At 45.5% G+C, this 14610-nt stretch overlaps 1 protein-coding gene across 1 annotated transcript in view; it reads left to right on the top strand.

The window, feature by feature from the left end:
- The window catches only part of pik3r5 (phosphoinositide-3-kinase, regulatory subunit 5), a 112821-nt gene that overhangs the window by 41232 nt on the left and 56979 nt on the right, over positions 1-14610 (top strand). Inside the window, exons 4-5 of the mRNA XM_078225988.1 lie at positions 4989-5057; positions 8648-8786. Of these exons, the coding sequence (XP_078082114.1) occupies positions 4989-5057; positions 8648-8786 (208 nt within the window). The remainder of the gene's footprint in view (positions 1-4988; positions 5058-8647; positions 8787-14610) is intronic.

The following is a 14610-nucleotide window of genomic DNA, read 5'->3' as shown; positions in this document are numbered from 1 at the left end:
GAAAGCTGGAAGAAGCTTTTCTGCAAAAGACCTTTTAAAATGTATTATTTTGGCTCTTTTTCCTCCTGTACGTCTGTCCACTTCCAGCCAGGAGTACGCGATAATCTAAGGAGATACATTTTTCACATCAATTGACATCATTGTCCAACAGGAAATGAACCTGGGCTTTCTTTTCCACATCCTGGCAATTCAAAACTGGCCGTTGCAGAGTTTCTGGCTGCACTCTCAATTCATGACATGTTCCAAACAGGCTGCTGGAGATGAAATGAACTATTGCTGCTATAGGATGTTGGGTAATGAATAAGATGGTGCTGAAGCAATCTTGGTGGAACAGATTGAGTTCTATTCCCTTTGCTGCAATTGTCGTTTCATTGCTACCTCAGCCTTTGGCTTAAACATCCTTACTCTCCTCCCATTTCCCTCTTTTATTTCTTACTTCACGGAGCTTCATCATCTCTTCTCTGGTCACTTATTCCTCTTGAGTTACTGTTTCTAAATTTTTATCCTTGTTTTTTTCTTCCCTTGATATTCCAGGGAGATTTCCTGCTCATTCCTTTGTTGCATCTTTCTATTTTCCCTCTGACAATGTATTTTGGAGATTGGAGATATAGGGGAGAAAATTTGTCTTGGCCTGCCCATGGTAACCGTGCTAACATGGTGAAGAGACGCAAATCGAGGGTTGTTAGTCTTAGGGACTCATCTGAATTTTTAAATTAAGTCATGGGACATGGGCGTCACTGGCTGGCCAGCATTTATTGCCCATCCTTAGTTGCCCAAGGGCAGATGAGAGCTAGCCACATTGCTATGGCTCTGGAGTCACATGTAGGCCAGACCCAGGTAAGGATGGCAGATTTCCTTCCCTAAAGGACATTGGTGAACCAGATGGGATTTTCAGGCAATCGGCAGCGATCATCGGTAGATTGTTAATTCGAGATATTTTTTATTAAATTCAAATTCCTCCATCTGCCATGGCGGGATTTGAACTCGGGGGCCCCCAGGACATTAGAACCATAGAAAATTACAGAAAATACAGAAACAGGCCTTTTGGCCCCTCTTGTCTGTGCCGAACCATTTTTTGTCTAGTCCCTCTGACCTGCACTTGGACCATATCCCTCCACACCCCTCTCATCCATGAACCCGTCCAAGTTTTTCTTAAATGTTAAAAGTGACCCCGCATTTACCACTTTATCCGGCAGCTCATTCCACACTCCCACCACTCTCTGCGTGAAGAAGCCCCCCCTAATATTCCCTTTAAACTTTTCTCCTTTCACCCTTAACCCATGCTCTCTGGTTTTTTTCTCCCCTAGCTGAGATCCTGGACTAAAAGTCCAGTGATAATACCAATAGGCCACCTCGTCACTGGGAAGCGATAATTAGTTTGAGCTGGCGGTGCCCCCACAGACTCTCATCTGACAGGGAGGGATTTTTTCAGACCTGCCCCCTCATAGCACCACATTAATTTGAGTCCCAAGGTGATCACAATGTCTGCAGAATCAAGTGTGCATTCTTCATTCCCCTTGGATCCACACAGTAGATTAATAAAACATTCTCAAAGTTTCCTTTAGTTGATGAAGACTGAAGACTTCTATAGGCCCAATGTCCCCCCCATTGTTTGAGAACTCATTTTGATTCCCTTTAGCTGGCATTAGAACACTGATTAGCATATTCAAGGAGCTTAACTTGTATCTTAAAAAGTCTACACCGCACAAGTTATCACGGGTAAAATATAGAATTCTACAGTACAGAAGGAGGCCATTCAGCCCATCGAGTCTGCACTGATCACATCCCACCCAAGCCCTATCCCCAAAACCCCACGCATTTACCCTAGCTAGTCCCCCTCACACGAAGGGGCAATTTAGCATGGCCTATCCACCTAACCCGCGCATCTTTGGACTGTGGGAGGAAATCGGAGCACCCGGAGGAAACCCACGCAGAAACGGGGAGAACATGCAAATTCCACACAGACAGTGACCCACGCCGGGAATTGAACCCGGGTCCCTGGTGCTGTGAGGCAGCAGTGCTAACCACTGTGACACCGTGCCAGCCACGGTGTCCAACGTGACATCCCTGCTTCAAAACACAGCTGAAACGAACAATTTGAAGGTGGATATTTTTATAGGGATGTGTGACTTGTGCCGAATTTTTTCGTAATCGGGGTTTGGTTTGAATTCAATTAATTTTTTCGGTCTTTTGGCTAAGATCAAATGAATGATTAAGCACGAGATCAGGTGTAATATCTATTCTTGTCAGCTTGGATCTAGTTATGTCCCTTTTGCGGGGACCATGAATCGGATTCAATTTGAATTGGATATTTGGAGCAAGCAAGGAGATAGATTAAGTGCTTGCCCTGTCCACTCTGAACATTGACTTTGTAACTCTGACAAAGGAATAACATTTTTTTAAAAATCAAGTCCAACCTAAGGAACAATACAACTTAATTGGCCCAGGATTTCTGATCTCCCAGGGGCTGTACCCGGGAGGTACCTCAGAAGATGCACTGGGGGACTCGCCGGACCTCCCCATGCAAGGATTGGGTGGGAATGTCCCGGGATGTTTCAACATTACCCTGCGTCTGGAACCACCTCCTACTCCGAGTTAAATTGGAGACTTCAGATGGTTTTGGCTGTCTTACCGGAAAAGGTATGCAGGAAAAGTTAGAAGAATTAAAATCACTTCTAATTCCTGGGTAACTATAGTACCGAACCCTCCCCACCCACCGCTCACCACCCCACCTCTTCCCCATACACAATCAGTCCCCGAATACAAAACAACACCACCTATGGTGTCGTAGATTCCAAGATATGAAATTTGATTTAAAGGCCACCTCTCCGTTGATTGTTGAGCCGAGTTGTAGGGCAGATACTCTGCGTGCATGGCTTTTATCTTAAAATGCAAACAAGTTGCAAATTTGCAGCTCTGATATAAATATCACTTTGAAATATAAAAGTGCCTCCCTGTTAGCTTAGTGTGACGATTCTTGGTAACGAGCTCACCACACTATACTTACTTTATATGGTTCATGTTTGCTGTCGAGATCATAACCACAACAGGTGAAGCATTACATTTCTCAAGTGCCTGTCGAATTTTGTCTATTCTCTGCCTTAACTAAATTATACAGATGGGAATAAGACAAGCAGGGTTTAGATGACAAGAAATTGACTATCATTGGATGGGATTTTTTGACTCTTCAGAAATAGTATTCGTTTGTCTATTTCAGTGAATAACAGTGATGTGAAATATGGGAGAGGCAATTGGGGCTATGGGCCAAGTGCTAGCAGATGGGATTAGGTGGGAGTTCAGATATTTCTAATGTGTTGGTGCAGACTCAATGGGCCGAAGGGGTTCTTCTGTGCTGCATGATTCTATGAATATCTCTTGTGTAAGCTTCATATTTATTTGTTCAGCATTCCAAGATGGTGTATTGCTAACAGAATAATAATTAACCCGGAGTTTGTGGTTGATACAACTCTGATAAGCAATGCAGAATTGACTCTGCCAAAAGTCAACAAATTATTACAAAGTCTTCACTTCCTGTCTCTACTGATTTCAGCAAGGGATTGTATTCAGAGCGTTCAAAGGTTGGGCCTTTTTTTCTCTCGAAAAGAGAAGGCAAAGGGGTGACCAAATAGAAGTCTTCAGAATTACAAAAGGTGTTTGCTATATGGTGGCCATCAAGAAGTTCAGAATTAAGGCTCATAACAATGAGATCATAAATCCAATAAGGAATTCAGAAGGAGGGTGGTGAGAATGTGACACTTGCTGCCACGTGGGGTAGTTGAGATGAATAGCTGAGAGACACGTAAGGGGAAACTAGTTAAGTATGAGAGGGGAAAAGCAAAATAAGTTGATGTTGATCAGTTTGGATACAGTGGGATCAGAAGAGGCTTGTTCGGAGCATAAACATTGACACAGATCAATTAGGCTGAATGAGATGTTTCTGCGCAGTTAATTCAAAGCCATTCTTTGCGACATAGTTGCTAACTCCCCTGCTGAGTGTTTCAGAATCCCGTGTTGTCGTCTGTGGAATTGTTACAAATGGTTTTACTACCTTAGCAGAGAAAGAGAGAAAAAAATCATCACTGGCTCATTGTAACGTTGGATTGTTAGGATGATGGGGCTGGAGGACAGCCCTGGGCTGGGCTGCGATGCTGTCCAAGATGGATTGGCCTCCCAAACAAACCACTTGAATGAGAGATCAGGGAGTTGGTAAAACAACATCCCCATCTGAATTTCTCCCTTCAAAAAGAAAGACCTGAGGAGTGTCGCCAAAAATCATGACCAATTCATCCATTTTAAGGAATAATAAGGATCAAAAGCATTGACATTTCAATCCAATCTGTGTTTTTTTTTAATCATTTAAAATTACAATTACATAGAATTGATAGCAGTGGAACAGGCCATTCAGCCCGCCTGGTCTATGTTAGTGATATCCTGTACGCGAACCTCTCTCACGCAAGAATTTTGCCCTTCTTCAATCATCCAGGTGAGAGAGTCAATCAGCTTCCAGAGCTCTATCATTGGTCATTTAATCTTTGTAACCAAGGTTTCTCGGGTAGGGCCCCATGATTTTCTTCGCATTATTTTTCCTTCTGACATTGCGGAAATTTTCCTCTGTTTGCAGTTGCAGTAAAATCCTGAGTGTAGCCTTGACAATGAGCGGAGGAAGTCCCCCTCCCATTATGTGGTGAATTGCGCACACAAACCTGCATCCTGCTGCTTTGAGGCATAATGTGTCAAAGCAACAAAGCACAACACCCTCTTTCAGTACTTTATATCTCTTTTTAAAAAACTGTACAATTTCCTTTTGAATGGCTAAAACAAAAATAAGACGCCAAGTTACTTAGCCGATTTCATCCTGGTGAAATATTGGCAATAAACTTATTCACAAGTGTTACTGAACCATTTGTTTCTATAATGTGTTGCGAAGAAATGATAAATCACTTTTGAGGATAACATAATGTCTTACATGTGTGAATTATGCTTTGCAGGTGCAGGAAATGTGTCAGTATGACTTATTGGTGCCACTGGCTTTAATGTTTTATTCTGCTACTCTCCGAGTAAGTACTAAAGATATATATCGTATGTAATAGAAAAATGTAATTGTTCAGACAGCGTGATGGTATACCATCACATTTATTTTGCAGCAGTGATTTATAAAAGAATTGCAATTTTTCAAGAGTGGTTGCGATTTTTAACTTTTTGTTGAATTAGGCTCTGAATGGGAAAAGATTTGCATGCAGCAATTGTCACAGTGCAGTGTGTGTTTTTACCTATTCAATACTGAAGAAGTTATGCTAAACCATTGACAAGGCCTCAACTAGAGTATTGGCTCATAACCTCCCAACTCTAGGGTGTTGTACTTTGGGGAGGGGGTTCAAGTCCCCAGGTAAGAATTGCATGGTAACTGCCCAGGAAGCTCAAACTTCCATTAAGCAATTTCCCCTAAACTGGGAACCGTCGGAAATTCTGGATGGTTTTGACTGTCTGACAGAAATAGTTACCCAGCAAAGGTTAGAAGAATCAAAACTTCTCGGTGGCTATACTACTGAATTCCTCTGACCCACACGCAACTTTCCCCACCCTCAATCCTCTGCGGGCCCCCTCGACTACCTACCACCCTCTGAAACCCAACAGGAACCTTGACTGCGTCACCCAAGTCCCCGACTATTTCTCAGGCCTCGACTGCTTTCCCCAACTGTCGACAACCCTTCTACCCTCCAACAACACATGCGACCCCAACCCCTCCACTGACCGCCGTCTCCTCTCCCCACATACCAGCATGGTGGCACAGTGATTAGCACTGCTGCCTCGCAGCGCCAGGGACCTGGGTACAATTCCCGGCTTGGATCGTTGTCTGAGCGGAGTTTGCATGTTCTCCCCGTGCCTGCGTGGGTTTCCTCCGGGTCCTCCAATTTCCTTCCACAGTCTGAAAGACGTGCTGCTTAGGTGTATTGGCCGTGCTAAATTCTCCCTTGGTGTACCCAGACAGGTGTCAGAGTGTGGCGATTAGGAGATTTCCACAGTAACTTCATTGCAATGTTAATATAAGCCTACTTGTGACACTAATAAATAAACTTAAACTTTAAAACGTTAAACCCCTCCAATCATCTGCCCCTCTCAGACTGTGCATTTGATTTGATTTGATATGATTTATTATTGTCACATGTGAAAAGTATACAGTGAAAAGTATTGTTTCTTGCGTGCTATACAGACAGAGCATTTCGTTCATAGAGAAGGAAAGGAAAGAGTGCAGAATGTAATGTTACAGTCTAGGGTATAGAGAAAGATCAACTTAATAGAGTCATAGAGGTTTACAGCATGGAAACAGGCCCTTCGGCCCAACTTGTCCATGCTGCCCTTATTTTTTTTTTAAACCCCTAAGCTAATCCCAATTGCCCGCATTTGGCCCATATCCCTATATACCCATCATACCCATGTAACTATCTAAATGCTTTTTAAAAGATAGAATTGTACCCGCCTCGACTACTACCTCTGGCAGCTTGTTCCAGACACTCACCACCCTCTGTGTGAAAAAATTGCCCCTCTGGACACTTTTGTATCTCTCCCCTCTCACCTTAAGCCTATGCCCTCTAGTTTTAGACTCCCCTACCTTTGGGAAAAGATATTGACTATCTACCTTGTCTATGCCCCTCATTATTTTATAGACCTCTATAAGGTCACCCCTCAGCCTCCTACACTGCAGAGAAAAAAGTCCCAGTCTATTCAGCCTCTCCTTATAACTCAATCCATCAAGTCCCGGTAGCATCCTAGTAAATCTTTTCTGCACTCTTTCTAGTTTAATAATATCCTTTCTATAATAGGGTGACCAAAATTGCACACAGTATTCCAAGTGTGGCCTTACCAATGTCTTGTACAACTTCAACAAGACGTCCTAACTCCTGTATTCAATGTTCTGACCGATGAAACCAAGCATGCCGAATGCCTTCTTCACCACTCTGTCCAACTGTGACTCCACTTTCAAGGAGCTATGAACATGTACCCCCAGATCTCTTTGTTCTGTAACTCTCCTCAACGCCCTACCATTAACTGAGTAAGTCCTGCCCTGGTTCAATCTACCAAAATGCAACACCTCGCATTTATCTAAATTAAACTCCATCTGCTATTCGTCAGCCCACTGACCCAATTGACCAAGATGCCGCTGCAATTGGAGACAACCTTCCTCACTGTCCACTATGCCACCAGTCTTGGTGTCATCTGCAAACTTACTAACCATGCCCCCTATATTCTCATCCAAATCATGAATACAAATGACAAATAACAGTGGGCCCAGCACTGATCCCTGAGGCACACCGCTGGTCACAGATCTCCAGTTTGAAAAACAACTCTCTACAACCACCCTCTGGCTTCTGTCAAGAAGCCAATTTTGTATCCATTTAGATACCTCACCCTGGATCCCGTGAGATTTAACTTTATGCAACAACCTACCATGCGGTACCTTGTCAAAGGCCTTGCTAAAGTCCATGTAGACAACATCAACTGCACTGCCCTTATCTACCTTCTTTATTTATTAGTGTCAAAAAACTCAATCAAATTTGTGAGACATGATTTTTCACTCACAAAGCCATGCTGACTGTCCCTAATCAGTCCTTGCATCTCTCAATGCCTGTAGATCCTGTCTCTCAAAAATACCTTCCAACAATTTACCCACCACAGATGTGAGGCTAACTGGTCTGTAGTTCCCAGGCTTTTCCCTGCAGTCCTTTTTAAACAAAGGCACAACATTTGCCACTCTCCAATCTTCAGGCACCTCACCCGCGACCATCGATGATTCAAATATCTCGGCTAGGGGACCCGCAATTTCCTCCCTAGCCTCCCACAATGTCCTTAATGCAAGTCCATTCAAAACTCTGACAGCAGCATCCAGTCTTTGCTCCTTTCTCACCATCATTGGTGGCTGTACACTGATGCGCGACAATCAAGCACGAGGAACAAGGCTTCAGCTATTGAAGGCTTTTATTAGCAAACAATGGAACTAACTAACACGAGTACACCAGTTCAGACTGGAGGGGTCCCGCCTGAGCAGAGGGTCTTATACCTCTCCCCAGGAGGCGGGGCCCGACCGGGATGTGCCATAACAACATCTACCACAGGTAAACACCCTAACCCAACAACATTATACAACCCCCACAGTGGCAACACCCTAACCCAACAGTAACATAGGCATAACCCACAGTGGTAACCAACGATGGTTCACCACATACACTCAATCATATAGTTCTCATTCTCTGCCCTAAACTGTCTGCCTGCCCTTCTCCTGTACATTACCCTCTTTAAAATCAACTCTTTGGTGAAGTCTTTGATCATGTTTCCTTCTTTGCCTCAGCTTCTGTTTTCTCTTCACACCCGTGTGTGTTTTTGTAACGTTTTTCCATATTGAAGTGTGGTGCAAATTTCATCTCTCAGGAACAACTGATAGATTCTGTCCCTGACTCATTCTTGAACACCTCAAAAGGGCAGTTACTGAATAGTGCTTGAAAACACCAAAGAATAAATAATTCGATATTTTTAAAAAATTCATGAGATATTCAGGGAATTATGAGAAATTTCTAATTGAAGTGTTATGGTTTTGATAGAAAATTTTACAGTCTTTACGCATTTACTGAATCTGCTCTCTGGTGCTTTGCAGACTCCATATTTTCCTCCGGAATGTAACCTGCTCAAGAACGCATATAATATCTACCATGGTCTTCTGACATGGCCGGTACCATACTGCAATATTTGCAAGGACCTTCTAACATTTATCCAAGATGAAATGAAGGCACCAGGTAAGAACAGTTTGCCACCAAATCACAGCTCTGTCATTGCATTGAGCAAGGAATGTACTTTTGATAAAAGGCTTTCTATCTGTCGAGAGAAGGCCTTGTGGTGCAGTGAGTCCCACCCTGCATCCCTACCCCTGAGCCAGAGGGATCACTCCAGGGGCTGAATTTTACTGTCTGAAAGCAAAGACTGCTGCAGTCCGCAAACCTGACGCCGTTACTCCAGTCAGCAATAGAATCCCTACATTGTAGAAGGAGGCCATTCAGCCCATTGAGCCTGCACTGATAACAATCCCATCCGGGCCATAACCCCATGTATTTATCCTGCTAATCCCCCTGACACTAAGGGGCAATTTACCATGACCAATCAACTTAACCAGAGCACCCGGAGGAAGCCCATGCAGACATGGGAAGAATGTGCAAACTCCGCACAGACAGTCACCCGAGGCCAGAATTGAACCCGGGTTCCTGGCGCTGTGAGGCAGCAGTGCTAATCACTGTGCCACCACGGTGGCTGGGCCTGACATTCTGAAAAGTCTAATTAACAATCGTTTAAGGTGCTGAACAGTCCAACCGACTGCAATCATACGTCCCTAATACCACAATATATAGCCTGCAGATGAAACACGCCAGGTGGGAACCTTATTTTTTACATTATTAGTGAGAAAGGGCAGATTTCAAGGCCGGTGGTGGCTCTTTGCCTGATTTTAGCAAAGGTTAGGCCGCTCACAGACATTTCTTTGTCAAATCTTTGATGTGTTTGAATCCCTGGATGGTGTCGGGGTTATTGATCAGTCGTCGACAAACAGATTCACACTAACGTCACCGCTGCAATGTTGCTGAGTGCAATATGGGGAATGTTTATTCTCTGGGAGATACCTCCACCAGTGAGGAGGAGGAGGGGGAAGAGGAGAGGGAGGAAGAGAGGGGGGAGGCCAGCAGAACAGGGGCCGCAGGCACATGAAGTGGGTGAAGGAGCGAAAGTTGTTGGTGAGCAAGGGGCTGCTGAGAGCAGGCTGCAGCTGCAGGTGGAGGGAGGCCTTACCCTGCCAGTTGTGTGTATAGGGTGAGAACGACATACCTGGAAATGATTGAGAGACGATGCCTATGGAGACTTCACCTTTCGCGAGTCACTGTGACGTGTGTGTGACACACTAACCCCAGACAAATCGCATCTAACTGTTTGGGAGAGGTGGAGGGAGCCCAGCTGGTGAAGGTCACAGGGCTATTTAACTTTTTTTCATCGGGATGGTTTCAGGCTGTGTGTGGAGACCTGAGTGGCACAGCCCAGCCTGCAGCACAACATTGCATCACGGTTTGTACAGATACCGAGCAATTCATTGCTTTCAGTACTGACAACATCAATCAGGTGGAAAGAGCCAGAGACTTTGTGGCCACAGCAGATTTTCCAAAGGTTCAGGGTGACATTGCTTTTTTAAAGGTTCATTTATGGGATTGGGCATCACTGGCTACACCACCATTTACTCTTCATCCCTAATTACCCTTGAGTATTGCACCTAATTACTTTTGAGAAGGTGGTGGTGAGTTGTTTTCTTGAACCACTGCAGTCCCTGCAGTGTACATACACCCACAATGCTGTTAGGGAGGGAATTCCAGGATTTTGACCCAGTGACAATGAAGGAACGGCGAGTATTTCTAAATCAGGATGGTGAGTGAGTTGGAGTGGAACCTCGAGGTGGTATTGTTCCCAGGTATCGGCTGCTCTTGTCCTTCTAGATGGTAGTGGTCACGGGTTTGTAATGTGCTACCTAAGGAGCCTTGGTGAGATCCTACAGTGCATCTTGTAGATGGTATACATGGCTGCCGCTGTTCGTCAATGGTGGAGGCATTGAGTAGAAACCCTACAGTACAGAAAGAGGCCATTCGGCCCATCGAGTCTGCACCGACCACAATCCCACCCAGGCCCTACCCCCATATCCCTACATATTTTACCCGCTAATCCCTCTAATCTACGCATCCCAGGTCACTAAGGGGCAATTTTAGCATGGCCAATCAACCTAACCCGCACATCTTTGGACTGTGGGAGGAAACCGGAGCACCCGGAGGAAACCCACACAGACACGAGGAGAATGTGCAAACTCCACACAGAGACCCAAGCCGGGAATCGAACCCAGGTCCCTGGAGCTGCGAAGCAGCAGTGCTAACCACTGTGCTACTGTGCCGCCCTGGTAGCAATCAAGCAGGCTGCTCTGTCCTGGATGGTGTTGAGCTTCTTGAGTGTTGTTGGAGCTGCACCCATCCAGGCAAGTGGAGAGTATTCCATCACACTCCTGACTTGTGCCTTGTAGATGGTGGACAGTCTTTAGGGCATCATGGTCATTGCCTGGCACTTGTGTGGCACAAGTGTTACTTTCCACTTGTCAGCCCAAGCTTGAATATTGTCCAGGTCTTGCTGCATTTGAGCATGGGCTGCTTCAGTATTCGAGGAGTCACGAATGGTGCTGAACACTGCAATCATCAGTGAACATCCCCACTTCTGACTTTATGATGGAAGGAGGGTCATTGATGAAGCAGCTGACACTACCCTGAGGAACTGAGATGATTGATCTTCAATCACCACAACCATTTTCCTTTGTGCTCGGTATGACTCTAACCAGTGATTCTCATTGACTCCAGTGTTGCTCAGGCTCCTTGATGACACACTTGGTCAAATGCTGCCTTGATGACAAGGGCAGCCACTCTCAACGCACCTCTGGCATTCAGCTCCTTTGAACAAAGGCTGTACTGAGGTCAGGAGCTGAGTGACCCTGATGGAACCCAAACTGAATGTCAACCTGATTGCATCCTTGTGTCATCAAGGCCCGAGGGAATCAGCCAGGGTCCTTTGCAAACAGCAAGAGATAGCACTCAATCAACATCCATGTATTCTGTGATCAGCAGAAGCTTATTACCCAGGTGTGTGCACGGTACTTGGGAGAAGCAATGACTCCTACATCCTCAGCCTCATCTGGGGATGTTTTGTGGATCGGATGCAATGGAAGAATGAAGAAGTGGCTTATTTCATCTGTTAAGGATCCCAGGACTGAATCTGAGGGACAATACAATGGGAGCTATGGCATGACTAGGGATGAGACCTAGATACCTGGAGTGACCTGGCAGACATCTCCAGTAGCTGCCTGCAAGGGTGTTCCTTATGGAGGTTGTTTGATGTGCGCTCCACAATCTGGTGCCACAGAGAGGGGATCCTCTCTCAGAGAATGCATCATGGAAGACAATCCATTCTTCTGAGGAGTTAGAGGGAGATGAGGGAGAACTGCTCCAGCCAGATGTTCAAGCACTTGCCAAGGAGAGTCTAGATGGGCATGAGACAGCGGAGGTTTAATTGTGGGAAATTTCCAATATCTCATCACCTTGGCCAATCCTTCCTTCCTCCTTCGTCCCAGGAAAACCAATCCCTCATCTTGGAAAATCTCAAACATCCGAACCATAAAACTCATTTGAATGCACATGATTACTCATTCAAATAAAACCATTATTGGAACATATCTCCATGCATTTTCGCACACAATAATAAACTAGTGACCATTTGAAAGATTTTCAAACAAGACATCATTTATGTACACAGAAACTCATGTGTAAATAACACAAACTCTAAATTCACCACCTACACCCAAGTCAGACCATTGTGGAGTTTTCTGGAATCTTTTCTGGTTGCTAAGGTGTGGAGCCTCCCCCTCCCCACCTTCACACTCATTGCCAGCTGCAGTGGAGTGCAGTCTTGTCCACAATGACTTTGACAAGCATCCTCTAGTCGCCTGTGGTGGCACAGTGGTTAGCACTGCTGCCTCACAGCTCCAGGAACCCGGGTTCAATTCCGGCCTTGGTTGACTGTCAGTGCGGAGTCTGCACATTCTCCCCGTGAAAGCATGGGTTTGCTCCGGGTGTTCCGGTTTCCTCTCACACTCCAAAGATGTGCAGATTAGATGGATTGGCCACAGTAAATTGCCCCTTGTGTCCAACGATGTGTAGGCTAGGTGGATTAACCATAGTAAATGCACGGGGTTGAGGGTTGGGTCTATAAGATACAGTGTAGGGTGGCACGGTGGCACAGTGGTTAGCACTACTGTCTCACAGCGCCATGGACCCGGGTTTGATTCCAGCCTCGGCTGATTGTGCGGAGTCTGCACGTTCTCCCCGTGTCTGCGTGGGTTTCCTCCCACGTTCCAAAGATGTGCAGGTTAGGTTCATTGGCTGTGCTAAATTGCCCCTTAGTATCAAGGGGGTTAGCAGGGTAAATACGTGTTATGAGGATAGGATGGGATTGTTGTCGGTGCAGGCTCAATGGGCCGAATGGCCTCCTTCTGCACTGTACAGATTCTATGAAATGACCCCAGAGGCTCGATGTCCAATTGGGACTCAGCATCTGACTGTCCTCCAGCACTCCTCCAACTGGCCTGCTTCACTTCAGTCTCAGGCATCTGCACGTGTGGCTGTGATGCCACCTCACCAGTTTGTGGTTACCTTGTATCTGAGGTGTTTGTGTCTGCACTTGTGCTGGGTGCAGAGTAAGGATGTGAGACTGCCCCCTTTGAGGCTTCCTCTTCCTCCTCAGAGATTCGTGTGGAACCCTCGGGACTTGCAGCGAGAGCTGTCGATTTTGCACCTGTGTATGAAACAAAAATAGGGATGGTGAAGGCAATCTTTAACCTTTGGGGTGATTGTGCAGAGATTAACTTCTGCATTGGCGGCACTGCAAGCATTGTGAGATCTTATTCATTGTTTGCATTTTACAACTTTCAACATTCAACTTGTTAATCCTGTATTCCCCTGGATAAACCATCAATGTTTCATTCAAAACAGTATACCAGACATCAATAACCCTCCCCTTAGTCCTCTTAACACATCTCTCTTTCACTTGGGATGGCACGCTGGCACAGTGGTTAGCACTGCTGCGTCACAGCGCCAAGGACTCGGGTTCGATTCCCGGCCTTGGGTCACTGTCTGTGCGGAGTTTGCAATTCTCCCCGTGTCTGCGTGGGTTTCCTCCGGGTGCTCCGGTTTCCTCTGCAATGTGAAAGACGTGCTGGTTCAGTGCATTGGCCGTGCTAAGTTCTCCCTCAGTGTACCTGAACAGGTGCCAGAGTGTGGCAACTAGGGGATTTTCACAGTAACTTCATTGCAGTGTTAATGTAAGCCTACTTGTGACTAATAAATAAACTTTAAACTTACAATCTCATCACTCCAGGACTGCCTTCTTATCTCTCCTCTACTCATGGACCAGCTTCACTCAATCGCAGCCAGATTCTCTGTGGCTGTGACGGTTGTCACATTTGGCACAATTCCTCTGGTCTGGTTTCTCTCACTGGCATTGTGTGCCCTTTTCTCCTGTACTGAAAGTTCAACAATATAATGATTTTGAATCTGCTGCAGAATTATACCTTCATGTGTGCCTTATGTGAATGCCATAGGTTGCACTGTCTGCACAATGGTCTCTGCAGGCTAACCAGTCTATCTTTTACACTTCCCACCCCACCCCGCAAGTGCCATGCCGAGTGACATCTGTGCAAAGTGCATAAATCATAGTATGCAAGTTCAGCAGGTAATAGGGAAAGCAAAGGGAATGGAGTACCAAATAAAAAAATGTTGCCAAAACTATACAAGGCAGTAGTTAGATCACACCTGGAATAGTGTGAACAGTTTTGGCCCCTTTATCTAATGAAATATATACTGGCATTGGAGGCAGTCCAGAAAGGTTTCACTCGGTTCAACCCGGGGTGTGGAGGGGTGTTGTTACGAGGAGAGGCTGAGTAGGTTGGGCCTGTATTCATTGGGGTTTGCAAGAATGAGCGGTGACCTTCTTGAGACATAT

Source organism: Mustelus asterias, chromosome 12, assembly GCF_964213995.1.
Source record: "Mustelus asterias chromosome 12, sMusAst1.hap1.1, whole genome shotgun sequence".
NCBI classification, from domain to species: Eukaryota; Metazoa; Chordata; class Chondrichthyes; order Carcharhiniformes; family Triakidae; genus Mustelus; species Mustelus asterias.
This window is presented reverse-complemented; position numbering and strand designations above follow the sequence as displayed.